General features: G+C 36.8%; 1 protein-coding gene across 4 annotated transcripts; it reads right to left on the bottom strand.

The window, feature by feature from the left end:
- Positions 1-9,412: 9,412 nt before the first annotated feature.
- On the bottom strand, positions 9,413-13,925 carry si:cabz01007794.1 (putative ferric-chelate reductase 1). Of its 4 annotated transcripts, none has more exons than XM_035994356.1 (8): positions 13,778-13,925; positions 11,594-12,024; positions 11,284-11,475; positions 11,059-11,154; positions 10,521-10,653; positions 10,253-10,355; positions 10,197-10,222; positions 9,413-10,085 (listed from the first exon to the last, which is right to left on the bottom strand). In XM_035994356.1, exons 2-8 carry the CDS (start codon positions 12,020-12,022, stop codon positions 10,042-10,044), a joined length of 1,023 nt encoding a protein of 340 aa, XP_035850249.1. In that variant the 5' UTR covers positions 12,023-12,024; positions 13,778-13,925; the 3' UTR covers positions 9,413-10,041. The 4 variants fall into 4 exon arrangements, with proteins under 4 accessions (XP_035850249.1, XP_031160280.1, XP_035850250.1 ...); XM_031304420.2 differs by having other exon boundaries at positions 10,197-10,355; positions 11,594-11,878; positions 11,924-12,024; XM_035994357.1 differs by having other exon boundaries at positions 10,197-10,355; positions 11,594-11,824; positions 11,939-12,024.
- Between the last annotated feature and the right edge of the window lie 1,750 nt (positions 13,926-15,675).

The following is a 15,675-nucleotide window of genomic DNA, read 5'->3' as shown; positions in this document are numbered from 1 at the left end:
CATTTTGTGACTTTGCGGGAAAAATCGGACCGGGCAGAGGTATTATTAAAAACTATATAAAAATATAATTTTTAACTGTTAGTCTCGTTTGCTGTTACAGGTCATGTATGATCATCAGATGGAACATTACACATTTTCAGAAACATTTAAAAGTTACATAGAGTAACTTTAAGTCAAAAGTAGACCATAATTTTTTCCGAAGTAATATTAAATGGAAATACTCAAGTGAAATACAAGTAGGCTACATCAAAATTGTAGATTTTAAACACAATACTTCACAAATATAGTTACTCCATGACCCAGTGTGTTTACGCTTTCTGTTAAATATGTGACGTCTCTGAGCCAAAACCCTTATGACATCATCAGGGGCTATTTTCTCAGACTTTAGACAGCTCCCCTAGAGTCACATAGGAAAGGGTTAGCCTCTGTTTTAACTTGACCAATTAACTGGACGTCATGTTGAGAGCCACTTTAAAGCTATTTGCTGATTATATGTTAGCCAGGCTTGATGGGTTCATACAGTAAATGTAAGTGTCTTCTCAGGTTAAACCACAGTAGTCTGATTTAAGCAAGGAAATACAGTACATTATTTATTGGATTAAAAGTGTCTGGGAATATGATTTACATCACGCAGCAAAGTTTCAGCTGTTGAAAGGTTTTAGTGTTTGATCTTATGTGAATCATTCAGTAACAAACTCTTACAAAGTTTTTGGGCTCTATATAACAATGTAATCACACAGTTGGAGTTGCTATCTATCCCCTTAGGAGTAGGGATTGTCCTCAATATCACAAACTTTGCATAACAGCTGTCATTTTGTCATTAAAGGAGTCAATCTCCGAATGCGAATGAACGGACTCCATAGGAGGAAATGTCTTTCTTATATGAGGCTTCTTTTTCAACTACAAGGTCAATATTGTTTTTCACTAACGACAAAACAACGAATTATCTGTGCATTTATATGGAACTAAGCTTTAGGAGCTTTCCATCTTTACTCTCCTCCCTGTTACTTTGCATTCAGAGATCGACTCTTTTTGACTGGCAAGATGGCAGCGACCGGAAAAACCAACTGCTAAGGTGAGTTGTTCAAAACCTTTCTTTTTCAAAAGGCCATTTGACCGAAAAACGAAAATATGGTAGATTTTAAAAGTGGCGTTTCCGTCCTAATTATGCTTTTAAACAAAAGTTTGACTCAGGTACATTCACCAAAAGAGCCCATGTTGCATTTTGGCGAGAGTTACTCTTTAAGTCACCTCAGACAGAATATTACATACTTTGTTTAAAATGTACTTACACTATTACCTATGTAAGCCATGTGTTAAAATGTCATCCAGTATGGAGAAATGTTTATATCATGGTGATGGAGACTTACTTTTTCCTAAACATGAGGCTTAAATTGCCATTACTCACTATCTCTTATGTCTTTTATAGGTTTTTTGCCCCATAATTGTGCCACAACGGTTGCTATGCCACTGCTAAATTTAACCTCTATGGTTTGTGTTTGGACTGCTGTAATGAGTGAAGGAATAGTAAGTTTTGAACATCCACTACAATGGTTCAACAGCGCCTCCCTGTGTTTATTGTGTGATAATAGAAAGAGGAGGAAAAGGAGCTTGCTGCAGACAGAGGTGATAAAAAATTTGCCTTTATCCCAGCAGACATGTGACTTGTCATAGTAGGAAAAGCACTACAATAACAAAAACTACAAAAAAAGTAATAAGCTTTTGAAAAATTATGAACCCCCCCCTAAAACCTCTGACTGAATATTTGTATAGTACATATATATATATATATATATAGTTTTATTTGTATATAATAATTGTCCTTTAATCCTCTCATTCTCTTGATGTCCATATATATATAGGTTTTTCTATCACTTATATTTGATCTGCATGTGCTACTAATATTTACCTGAATGTTTATAGTTACCTATCCTTTTGTCAACAAGAACAAGAACTAACATCACTAACTATGGCTCTGTTATATTCATGTGAGTGTGAGTGAGCAAGCATGCATGATACCAGGAATCTGAAATCAAATCAGCTAAAGGGAATTCAGCCATTGTTAATGTCATTATTTACAGCTTACCTGTAATAGATAGAGGCAAACACTTATCTCTGCTTGAATAAGATATGGTTTAGTAAAATACACATTTGTTTCAGGCTCAGTTTCATAAAGAACAATGTTGATGAAAGAGCAATGTTTTAAGTCCAACAGGGGTGACAACATTTCTTACGATGTGTCGGAACTAGCCTATATAAGATTTTATTTTTTACCTGATTGATTCTAGTTTATCAAAAACGTTAAGGAGGACAAAAAAGTGACATATTGGGTTTCGAAAGCATTTGACCTAAACTCAAACTTGCTGGATAAAGGTGATGATGACTCAGCACCTGGCAAAAAGGGCAAGAAGAACCAGGTCATTTCCTTACCTCTGGGTGTGTCCGTGCATCTTAAGTCAGTTTCTATAACACACTACTTTAGCATACAGGATTTTGCTACACCTATGCATGCACTATATAATTTAGAGACGCGTGTTACTTTGTTTAGCTGTTTAGCCTTTTGGGATGTTCTGTTACAGTATGTTAATCTGTAGAACCGGGAGGGTTAAATTCCACTGGAAAAAGGGTTGCCAGTGACGCAACTGAGCAGGCTGTTCTCATGAACCATTCGTACATACAGTATCTCACAAAAGTGAGTACACCCCTCACATTTTAGTAAATATTTCATTAAATCTTTTAATGGGACAACACTGAAGAAATTACACTTTGCTACAATGTAAAGTATTAAGTGTACAGCTTGTATAACAGTGTAAATATGCTGTCCCCTCAAAATAACTCAACACACAGCCATTAATTGGCATGGGGTACTTTCCATAAAATCATCTCTCAATGCAAATCAAACCAGCTATTAGGCTAACCGACATAAAACCATGCCAATCTCTAGGTATGGTGAAGGGTAGGTGATGATGTGGGGCTATTTTAAATCCAAAGGCCAAGGGAACTTTATCAGGATGCATACTCACTTTTGTTGCCAGCGGTTTAGACATTAATGGCTATGTTGAGTTATTTTGAGGGGACAGCACATTTACACTGTTATACAAGCTGTACACTTAATACTTTACATTGTAGCAAAGTGTAATTTCTTCAGTGTTGTCCCATTAAAAGATATAATGAAATATTTACTAAAATGTGAGGGGTGTACTCGCTTTTGTGAGATACTGTACATTTGTACATATAGCTACAAAAAGTAACGCACTGTAATTCGTATGTATTCCATGTATTTACTGCTGCACACACCACATTGACTGCTGCTGTATAAGAGAGCCCTGGTCCGTGTGGTGAGGAGGATGGGGTGGATGGGTGGGTGATAAAACACAGTTCAACAGTTTAATCATGCAGCTTTATTTATACTGGCTACAAAGAGCCACATTGCATATTTTATGATTTAATTCTGTCCTACCTCTCAAGGTCAATCAGACAATTACAGAATAAATATGCAGCAGTCTCCCATTTTTTTGTTGCTTTAATGCAAATGTAACTACCTTTGATGTGGTGAACATGGCTATTCATAGTTCAGTTCTGTTACACATTACACAACCATCCTAAGTGATAGAATAATCAAATATACACCCAAGGTACTATACATCCTATATAGGCATATATAATGTAGGAATGCAAGTTCACACTTTTGTATACACTATTTATGTTGATATTGTAATGAGTAGGAATTATAACATGTGATTTCAACTCAGAACATTCAAAATATGGGAGTATTGTTAACAGAGAACACACCAGGAGCAGCACAGCAGAAATGCAATAACTGGTTACATGAAATTACAAGGACCCAAATCCCTATATGAAGAACATGGAAATGAATGCATCCAGATGGTTGAGACTGATCTATGTTTTGTGTAGAAACATAACATCTTGAAATGCCAATCCAACACTAGCTGATATACAAGGAGTGCAGGAAGTTTAAGATTGCTATTTCTAACTTAGAAATACAGGTTTGAATATTGTTAACCCTTACTTAGGACTTGTGGCTTTGTTGGTGCTGTCGAAATACACTCTTTGTGCTCCCTCCTCAGCACCTATGGGACAGAAAGAGTCAGTGAAGGAAAATACATGCACACATCCAGGATGTGAGGTGTAACCTTTACCAGATTGGCAGATGAAGTTGAGGAGCTCCTCACAAGGCTGGTCCTCCCACAGTAGAGCTCTCCTCTGGCCATGCCTCCACAGGGGTTGGAGTAACGATGAGGGGCACAATTTCGTGGCCATTTGGTGAATTTCATGGAATCGCCAGACATCCAGAACCACCTGTCGCTCATTATGTATCTGCCAAATGGATTTATTAACAGATTTACGCCTTAACTAAATGTTTCTGGTTGTACTTTGTACCTGATATCAGGTTTGAAAGCAGAAATAATTATTTTTAAACATTTAAAGATAAATCCAGCTTTATATTTGTGATGTTATGTAGGGCTACAACTAACATTCATTAAATTATTCTGATTTTCTTTTGAGTAATCGTTCAGTCATTGAACTGTCAAAAACATTGTGAGAAAAGCTCTTCATGCTTTGTTTTGTCCAACCGACAGTCTAAAACCCATAGATAACCTATTCAATTCAAAATTATTTGAAACAGAAAAGCAGCAAATTAAAAGACCAGCAAATGTTTTTGCTCGAGTGAACAACTGAAACAATTTATTATCCGATTAAGTTTCTGTCAATCAACAAATAGATTATGTGGCTGCTTGTTTCTGCTCTAATCTTACGGTAGGTTTGTCAATAGGATGTGACTTCAGAGCTGTTAGCAAAGCATCCATGCACGTCACGCCATGCAAATGAGAAAATATAAGAACCCACAATATTTGCCTGCCTCTTTTGAGTAATTTATTTAGTCTGTATGGAAAGAAGACAGGGCTCTGCGTTCATCAACTTTATTGATTCACTATTTTTTCCCCAAAGCAATTATTTCTTCTCCAAGCAATTTACCCACATGTATTTACAATTTGTGTTTCTTCTTAAATATTTTTTTTATTATTCTTTTATTTATTAATATTTAGCATGGTCAAATAGTTTGAATTATCCTTAACAAATGTATCCCAAAACCTAAGATAAATGTGGACAACGGACAGTAGAAATTGTCATTAATATGAAATGCACCCATATTAAGTAAAAATATCTATTCCGTTTATACAGTAAAGGTGATTATTATTCTGTATCTTCTTCTGCTCATTATAATATCTACTTTCCTAATAGTTATATACTTGCCACGTAAAAGTGTAATGATTCCAAAAGTATAACAAATCTCCCATTATTCCCACGAAAGTAATGAACATTTATCAGCTTAACATTATTCTTTTAGATTTGGGTATGAAGGGAAAGACTGAACACTGTTTTTAAAAACATATTGTGTGCAACTGAAAGTCAGAAATTATTAAACAGCAATTATCAACTCCAAGATTGATTTGTGAAAAAAAAAAAGTTATTCTAAAAAATCTGCCTTTGCACATTCTACCCTGAAAGCACTACTGCTCATCAGGACTGTACATTCACTAGTTTGTTTGGCAAGGTCAGTGATGCATATGATAACCTTCATGAACCATTCAAACAAAAAAAGGAAATCTATGTGGAATTATCTAAAATGAAGTCTTATTAGGTACACTATTTGATTTATGCCACAGTAGGCCTATTATAATTTGAAAGACACATACATTTTTTACAATTAATTATCACTCAATACATTCATGTAATCGACGGTGATAAAATAGCGAATGTCACTTCCGGCGACCATCTTTGTTTTGCTGAAAAAAGTAGCAACTTGGCAAATGGCGTAATGCTAGATGTGCAGCCCACATAATATATATTCTTTCAGTTGAATAGTCATCAAGTTATCCCGAAAATATCCTAAAAACAGCGGTAAGTGTTGTCAGGTGACTTGTTTGGTTTCTATCTATCAGAAAAAATAACTAACAAAGTCGCACACGAACCTGGGCTATTGTAACAGCTCCTAGCTAACGTTATAATTTTAGCTAACTGAAATGCGTAACGTTAACCTTGAGTGTAAACACATTTTCACTTCCAGCCCAGTTTTACTCAAGACGTCGTTTCTTCTGGAAATTACTTACTGCTTACTTGGTTTTGTTAACTGGGCAACAATTAGCTAAAGGAAGGTAAAGTATTTTAACTAAGCTAGCTACGTACTTTTGATTAGCATGTGTCTGGTAGGCTATGACATGGCTACCGTTAGCTAACGTTATATCACTGCGGTCAAGCCAGCCGACACTCGGATCTCCGTGGTCAACTCAGCCGACACTAAACTTGTAATGCGCTCTTATTCCGGCACGCGTGGTAAATGCATTCAAACGGCCGAGATCGAGTAGCGACGTTGGCGAGATGATACACATTGGACTACTTCCGGTTTTCAAAATAAGATGTTAATACAAAGTACATATAAAAACTAGTAATGGATTATATTCACCAGAAGTAAAATACATGTAACCTGTGTCTGTCCATTATACAAAACAAATGAGTGAATTGTGAAAGGAATGTATAGTTTGAGTTTACAAGAATACAACAATAATTCCAGACTGATTTATTTCAGGGGACACCTCTGACTACACCCATATTTAAAATCAGGCAATTAAACGGTATCAATTTGGGGATTTTTGGAAGCAAAGTCCCATACTTCTGCTGTAAAATGACTCAAAATATGAAACTGGAGGTGCTATAAAAAGACTTTGGTCCATAGTTCCAGGCAATGACTGACATATTTGAGTACAGGGCATCACTTAATACTGTCATACTGAAAATCAAACAATTTTACTGTATAATTTTGAAGATTTTTGGAAGCAAAGTCCCATACTTCTGCTGTAAAATTACTCAAAATATGAATTTGGAGGTGCTATAAAAAGACTTTGGTCCATAGTTCCAGGGAATGACTGACATATTTGAGTACAGGGCATCACTTAATATTGTCGTACTGAAAATCAAACAATTTTACTGTATAATTTTGGAGATTTCTGGAAGCAAAGTCCCATACTTCTGCTGTAAAATGACTCAAAATATGAATTTGGAGGTGCTATAAAAAGACTTTGGTCCATAGTTCCAGGCAATGGCTGACATATTTGAGTACAGGGAATCACTTAATATTGTCGTACTGAAAATCAAACAATTTTACTGTATAATTTTGGAGATTTCTGGAAGCAAAGTCCCATACTTCTGCTGTAAAATTGTTTGATTTTCACTATGACAATATTAAGTGATGCCCTGTACTCAAATATGTCAGTCATTGCCTGGAACTATGGACCAAAGTCCTTTTATAGCACCTCCAAATTCATATTTTGAGTCATTTTACAGCAGAAGTATGGGACTTTGCATCCAGAAATCTCCAAAATTATACAGTAAAATTGTTTGATTTTCAGTACGACAATATTAAGTGATTCCCTGTACTCAAATATGTCAGCCATTGCCTGGAACTATGGACCAAAGTCTTTTTATAGCACCTCCAAATTCATATTTTGAGTAATTTTACAGCAGAAGTATGGGACTTTGCTTCCAAAAATCTTCAAAATTATACAGTAAAATTGTTTGATTTTCAGTATGACAGTATTAAGTGATGCCTTGTACTCAAATATGTCAGTCATTCCCTGGAACTATGGACCAAAGTCCTTTTATAGCACCTCCAAATTCATATTTTGAGTCATTTTACAGCAGAAGTATGGGACTTTGCTTCCAGAAATCTCCAAAATTATACAGTAAAATTGTTTGATTTTCAGTATGACAGTATTAAGTGATGCCCTCTACACAAATATGTCAGTCATTGCCTGGAACTATGGACCAAAGTCTTTTTATAGCACCTCCAGTTTCATATTTTGAGTCATTTTACAGCAGAAGTATGGGACTTTGCTTCCAAAAATCCCCAAATTGATACCGTTTAATTGCCTGATTTTAAATATGGGTGTAGTCAGAGGTGTCCCCTGAAATAATTCAGTCTGGAATTATTGTTGTATTCTTGTAAACTCAAACTATACATTCCTTTCACAATTCACTCATTTGTTTTGTATAATGGACAGACACAGGTTACATGTATTTTACTTCTGGTGAATATAATCCATTACTAGTTTTTATATGTACTTTGTATTAACATCTTATTTTGAAAACCGGAAGTAGTCCAATGTGTATCATCTCGCCAACTTCGTTACTCGATCTCGGCCGTTTGAATGCATTTACCACGCGTGCCGGAATAAGAGCGCATTACAAGTTTAGTGTCGGCTGAGTTGACCACGGAGATCCGAGTGTCGGCTTGCTTGACCGCAGTGTTATATCTAGCTAGATACCAGGCCAGCTGTCTAAACTAAATATTCACTAATGTGGCTGAATATTTTGAGAGTCTAATTAGAGGATCCTTATAGAAACTTGACCCCAGAGTGACACTGACTATCTCTGTTGCTACTTTTAAATCGGCTACAATTCTATTTTTGATGGAAACGTCTGAATTGTTTCCACATATTTGAGCACAAAATAATAATAATAATAATAAGAAACTTTAAAAGGGTAGAGGTAATACCTCCAAAGGTATACAGTATTGCTATTTGCCTCTCCTCATTTATTAAGCTCAGCGGATGCTGAAAAATAATTGCAGGGGAACTTAAATTAACATAGTTACAGAACATTAACACTTGATTATACTTAAGGTTCAGAATCAGATATTTCGGATCTGCTTGTTGGTGATACAATCTTGTGTTTTCCATTCGTCAACAATATCTGTCAATTAATCCCACTAAGATAATCATTTTGCATAAAACATTTATTTCAAAATTATGTAACAAAACTCAATTGTTACATAATACAATGTGCAAATATTTGACTAATATTTGGTATCAGCACTTCACTTTTAATGAACAACTGCTCTTTGCTTGTGCACACGCACACACACACACACACACACACACACACACACACACACACACACACACACACACATACACACACACACACACACACACACACACCTCAAAAAATATCAGCCAATGAAGGCTTCATTGTAAAAACATTTGAATCATCAACAGTGAGTATATACATTGACACAAAAGAGAATACCACTATAATAATTACATAATGCAAACACACGTCTGCCATTTGCTTGTCTTGTGTGTGTCGCCAGAAACATAACACATGAATGGAAATGTGCAGTGACACACACAAAGCAAACATAATTATTGTCCTTCATAAGGGCACATCTGCCTATTCTGAGGGCAAACAAAAGAATAGCATCTTAAACAAAAGGTTCTTCATTAGTTCCTTAGCTTTTTGCCAAAAAGCTTTTACAGTAATGCACTTTTGAAATTTTTATATCAGATATTTTCTGGCATCACTGTTTAATAATTATTTAAAAATAAAATAAAAATAATGATGGTTCCAGTGGTTACTGTGGTGTTGCTAAGTCATGAGGTTTTTGCGTGACAGTAGTAATGTGGGCTTAAAAGGTAAACAGACCCCAAACCCCACATTTGTATACAGCATGACCTCTACTGGTGAAAGCCAGGTAGTGGTTTATTTGATTATGATTTGATGTTTGCTTACTGTTTTAATTGTCAATTAACAGTGCTTCTCATTTGTATCCCATTCCAACCATTCAAAGACTGGATTTCACCTGAGGCAGATGGCCAATGTATTTGCATGTAATTAAGTAGCTTGTAGGACAGAAATCCAGCAGTCCTATGATTTAAAAAAACAAACCGTAAAGAAAATGGATTACACATTTAAATTAAAAGCTCCTCAAAATTGAATAACTTGTTTGTTTCAGAGCCTTCACAGATGTAAAAGCAATCAGGAGGCTGTAGAAGAGTGTCTTCCCTCCACCACTCATACTTTCAGCTGCAGTAAGTGTATACAAAACAAAGTATGATCATAATATTCTGGGATGCACTGTTTTTAGTAATCCACCTGTGAGGTCTTTATATATAGTAGCACATAAATATGAATAGGGAAGGTATGGTTTTCTTGTCTTGACTCATGGGGATTTCAGGTTTCTCATAGCATGGCCAGACCTAGCACAGCCACCGTGATCAGCATAGCTATAGGGGAAGATGGAACGACAGAAAAAAAGATTCATAAGGCATTGTTCAAATGTACTTTTTTGACAACTTTGTTGTCTTAATGGAAACATCCCTATTTCTTATGCTTACCTTGCATCACAGATTGCTGGAGTGTAATGGCGTGGCTGGTTGTGCTGGGGGATAAGGTGGTGTTGACGGAAAGGTTATTGGTGACGGTGGCGTTAGGATTTGCCAGGTCTACAGGAGAGCTACTAAATCGTGTGTTAGGGGCTCCCAGATCACCAGAAGCTGAAAATGCAAGCAAAAGACAAAAAGATCATTCATATTTTTTTTAGCACATGGGTAGATAATAATATATTATCTGTGATAGTATCTGTAACAGTGGGTCTTAGTTGACTGTTAAAATTGCATGTGATTTGTGTGTGAATGTGTATCTCTAATATGTTGCCTTACTGCTGTTGAAAGATCCAGTGGAGATCGCGATTGCGAGACTTGGTGCTCTAGTACTTGGGGTTGGTACAGTGGCAGCAAATGTACACTGAATTTTTGTTCCATTGATGCTGCCCTTCACAGAGTTCACATTCAGCTGCAGAGCAAAGACCGTTAAAACAGATGACCAAGAAGATGAGTTTTCAGTGGTACATTAATATAAAAATATGTTTACCATGCAGATGGTGATGATTTAACTTGATATTGCTTGAGCTGCAGGTTCAAAAAGCTATGTGTGGCATTTTACGCATACTGATTGAACCATTAAATGTTAAGTATCAGTTTAGTATTTGTCTTGTAGAACAAAAAGAACATTCAATGAAAGTATAGACGTACAAATTCATAACCAGAACATCTATTGTCCGCTGCTGCTTGAATCAGTATTTCCCACCTGCTGTTTCTGGAGGGCAAGTGGCTAAAAAAGCTTAATCTCAAACCGAACAGACTAATAAATGTATCCTCATCCAGCTCTACCCCCACTACTTCTCTGAGTAGAACTCACCGTTGTCACAGTCAGCCGACCATTGTTGAGGAGAGCGCCGAAGAATTTCACAACACCCTTGTTGTTTGCACAGACATAGGTTATATCATTTCCTCCCTGTTGTTCAAAATCAGAAACTGTAATTGTAACCTGTTTACACAGATGACTTCAACACACTATATGATTGGCTTCGGGTTAGACTTCATGGTAATTTGATCTGTGAGTGATTGACAGAACTAGACATACCTGTGTGCTGGTAGATGAAAGGGAGGCAGCGATGTAGCCATCTGACTCTCCTGAGAGCCCAAACTCAAAGTTATTACCGCTTGTCTGTCTGACAGCTAGAAAGAAACACGATCCGGATGTAGAGGGGTCGCACTGCGAGGGCGTAGCCGCACAGAGCTGTGTTTTCCCACATTGTGTCCTAGAAAGAGGTGTCTGCAAAGGAGATGAGAATCTTTTAAATGAGTGGGAAATGTACACATTGATGATGTTCAACACCATTAATAAATGTGAATAGTGTTCCACTATGCTCTAATTTTTTAGCTTCACTTACCTCAAGGTTTTCCACTGTGGTGTTAGGCGTCAGTGGGGGAGCTGCTGTTGTCACATTGTTACCCGCTGCTGTTGTCACGTTGTTACCCGCTGCTGTTGTCACGTTGTTACCTGCTGCTGTTGTCACGTTGTTACCCGCTGCTGTTGTCACGTTGTTACCTGCTGCTGTTGTCACGTTGTTACCCGCTGCTGTTGTCACGTTGTTACCTGCTCCTGTTGTCCCGTTGTTACCCGCTGCCGTTGTCACGTTGTTACCCGCTGCCGTTGTCACGTTGTTACCCGCTGCCGTTGTCACGTTGTTGTCCGCTGCTGTTGTCATGTTAACTGCTGCGGTTGTCACGTTAACTGCTGCAGTGGTTTGAGCGTAGGTGCCCAAAGATATCCAGGACAGTGTCACAACTAGGACGGTGAGGAACAATCTGTTGTCCATGCCTAGTGTAGATGGGGAGGATTAATAAGTTAAATCATTTAATGGACCACTTCATCTACATTTGGGTTGTAACTTGAGGTGTGACGAGATCTCGTCCCACGATCTCACAATATCAGTACAGTGCAGAATTACATTGGTGCTACCGAGCATCATTTCATAAATCAATCGGTGCCAAATGTCGGTACCTCAGAATGCGTAAGTGCGAGCTTCTCTGTCCTCTCTGCATCTTTCACAGAGAGCGAGGCTCAGCTCCAATACACATGCAAAGGTGCGGTGCAGACGAAGCTAACATTACATTGGCTCTGCAGTTTGTCAAAGTTACAGTGAGACACGGTTTGCCGGTAAAGAGGACACAAGTGTGGTTACACTTTTAAAAACTTCACGCAGACGTTTGCTGCAATATAATAGCGAGATTGCCATGCAGTTAATGTTACACTTCCGAGACAGACTGGTGTTCTCTATTTCCCTGGTGACTGACTGACAGGCACAAGACAAAAGCGTTCATATGCCCTGGTGACTGTCTGACAGGCTGAGGTTGTAGGGTAAGCCTTTATTTCTATAGCACCTTTTAGCAACAAGGCAATTTGAAGTGCTTTACATAAAACATTAAAGAGCAATTAAAATCGTTCATGACAATAAAACAGGCAAAAAAAATTATAAGCTACAAATAGAAAAATAAAAGTTATAGTGCAGTGTAAAAAATGAATAATTATTTGATTTAATAGGTTGTAGGGACGGGTTTGAGAGGAGAGAGGGCGCCACAGTTATTAGGTCTGAAGAGGTTAGTTATACAGGAGAGAAGCCATTTGATTTTGTGGCAAAACCTTTCACAGTGCTCTTTTTTTATTTTTTTATTTTGTGAATTCCGATTGAATAAAAGATTATTTTTCCAGTCATATTTCATCATTTAAGTTTTCTTTAAAATAATGTTAAAATCTTGTCTCGTGAACCCAGTTTCGTGTGTCGTGGGCTAAGTGTCTCGTCACACCCCTAGTTGTAAAAAATCAGGTATCAGGTAAGCTCAGAGGTAATAATTAAATCAAAAGATTTTACTAAACATGATACCCAATAAACATTATTTTTAAGTGACGGTTTGTCACAGCACGACATTCATGAACATTTTACAAACATCCAGTAGTAAGCCACTCTCATTGGGGGGTTGTGGAGGAGAATATACAGTAAATGTTCCTAAAGAAAAAACATTTTTAATGAAGGCATCCTAAATTAAATTTGTTTTGAGGTGTAGCATAGTATACCAAATGATAAACAAATGTTATCAACTATATAATTAAGCTGACGATTAATTGTCCTAATGTTAATAAATATGTAAACCAATAATTGAACAATTTTTAGCATGAATATAACATTAACACAGGACATTTTATCTGTTGCCTAATTTATCTTGCTATGTTTTTGTGAGGTCTGTTAACTGAAAACAATTCAAATTATAATAGAACATATACATTATAGATGCAAGGTTAGATTTATTATAATATATTTCACTTAGTATTACCAAAATGATCATAAAATTCATATTCTTAAATATTAGAAGTATAGACTGCTCTAAATAATTACATTTGTTGATTTAACTGAAATTGTAATAACCATTTACGTAATTACTGGGGGGAAAAACTGCCTAAATCGGATTTTGAAGAGAAACTCCCTATAGATACACCATATGATATACCTAGTAGTAGTAGTAGTAGTAGTAGTAAAGTAATAGATATCAATCTCTTGCATATTGTTTAAGCCTACCTGTAGAAGTTGTCTTCGGTTTCAGTGATGAGTGAAATATGGTTAAGAAGCAAGATGATCTTGTGTAGTTTTAGTCTTAGGTGTGGCTTATGGACTGCTGGCACCTCTGAAGTTCTTAGCAGGATCCCAGGTAAAGTAGTGACACCTGTGCTCCCTGTGTCACTATTTAAACTAAGGGGATGGGAAGATAAAAGAAAACAAAGGAGGAGGAGGTTTCTAGAGAGGGTGGGGCTGGAAATAAATGCTTAGGGCATTTGTGATGCAACATGACTTGTGCCATGACATTGCACATTTAATTAGGGTTGGGTAACGAAACCCGGTTCCACTATGGAACCGGTTCCTACGCAAACGGTAGTATTCGGACCGGATTAGAACGCAAATTTCGGTTCCTCATTTCGGTTCCGACTGAAATATTTTCCCTCTGTCGCTCTGGACAGCGGCAGACTCTTTTTTTCTTTCTCCCTTTTCTGAGTGGCGCACATGCCCGCGCTATTCTCAGACATGCACTCTACTATCACTGCTGATAGACGGCTTTTTGTACACGCTCCGAAACGGACATAAAATATCACACTTTCTCTGTAGTCTACCGTTAGCTAGCTACCGTTAATGTAGGCTTCTTTTAAAATGGCATATTTTCCCTCTAGGCTCACCAAAACGGACGTAAAGGCATATTAACCATTCATTGACTGCACATGATCGCTAGTAAACATATTACGCTCTGCTAGTCTATCGTTCAGGACAAGACCCTGTAGCCTGGTGGTGGGGGAGTCTGCCCTTTCAAACTCCTACCTGTGTGTCCAGGCCTCTTGGACACCATCTGAAAGAGTTTTCTCCTGTACAGGACATGCCATAAGTCAGGAGAGGTGTCTTATCTTGCCAAAGAAGGCAAATATGGTAATTTTTCTGCAAAAGAACTGCTAAAGTTTGAAGCTGGTTGGCATACCAACTCAACAACATTTATTTTGTTGTTACTTGTTAATAGTGTAACTGTTATTTCTTAAATTATTGTAGTTATGTGTTAGGTGACTTAGGTTTACTTATTATATATTTAAGTACTTTAAACCGCTAATATATTGTTCAATTTAAATAATTTTCAATTTTAAAAAAACTCCATAAAAAAGCCATTCTTTTATGTCATTTTTCAGTTTTTCAAGAATCAGTTTATGAATCGGAATCGTTTCAAAAGTACCGGTTCGGAATCGTAAAAATCCAAACGGTACCCAACCCTACATATAACCCTCTTAGTCTCTGCTAGAGTTTTGTTTCTAAATGAATTATTTCCTTAACACTGCAAGTGCCGGAATTCCATAACTACTAGAATTGCCGTGAGCGGTCATTTTGACTGCCAGATTCGAAACTCTATAATCTCTAATGATAAATACCCAATTGTAATATTAATGCATGTATTGTGTTAGGATATCTTTAGAAAATCATAACACCAAAATGTTTTTTATTCAGCAAAGTTATTACACACATAAATTTCAAAACAGTCAAAATGACCGTCATGGCTGTTCTAGTGACTCACAATGCTCTTAACCAACATGAATAACAAAAACAAGGAAACGAACACTATTTTTACTGTGTACATCGTTTCCTGGATGGTTCTCTCATTTGATATAGCAGTAAAGGTTGTGTCATGTGAAACAACATCTTAGTCTTTAATATGAAATTTAAAATACTTTACATATACTTTATGAATCTCCAGAACTGGTCTGACTCAGATAAACTAGATGTGGTAATCATGTCATTTGACAGTGATTTCTAACTTTAATTAAAGTTCCAACTCCTCTTAATAGGCCAAATCTAATTAAAAGTAAGTCAATTAAAATCAAAGTAATAGAAATTAAGTCATTGGGTGTAATGGTTCAGTATTATCAGGGCATTGTAGTTAGGGCTGT

This window comes from Sander lucioperca, chromosome 17 (assembly GCF_008315115.2).
Source record: "Sander lucioperca isolate FBNREF2018 chromosome 17, SLUC_FBN_1.2, whole genome shotgun sequence".
In the NCBI taxonomy this organism is placed as follows: Eukaryota; Metazoa; Chordata; class Actinopteri; order Perciformes; family Percidae; genus Sander; species Sander lucioperca.
The sequence above is the reverse complement of the archived record's forward strand: the minus strand, read 5'-3'. Positions and strand labels throughout refer to the sequence as shown.

Bases quoted from the DNA above. Each gene is read 5' to 3' on its own strand.
- si:cabz01007794.1 (XM_031304419.2), bottom strand. From the start codon at position 12,022: ATGGACAACAGATTGTTCCTCACCGTCCTAGTTGTGACACTGTCCTGG. The intron at 10,356-10,520 runs GTAAGGCAACAT...TTGCATTTTCAG, and splicing joins CACTGGATCTTTCAACAGCA to CTTCTGGTGATCTGGGAGCC. The intron at 10,086-10,196 runs GTAAGCATAAGA...CTTCCCCTATAG, and splicing joins CCAGCAATCTGTGATGCAAG to CTATGCTGATCACGGTGGCT.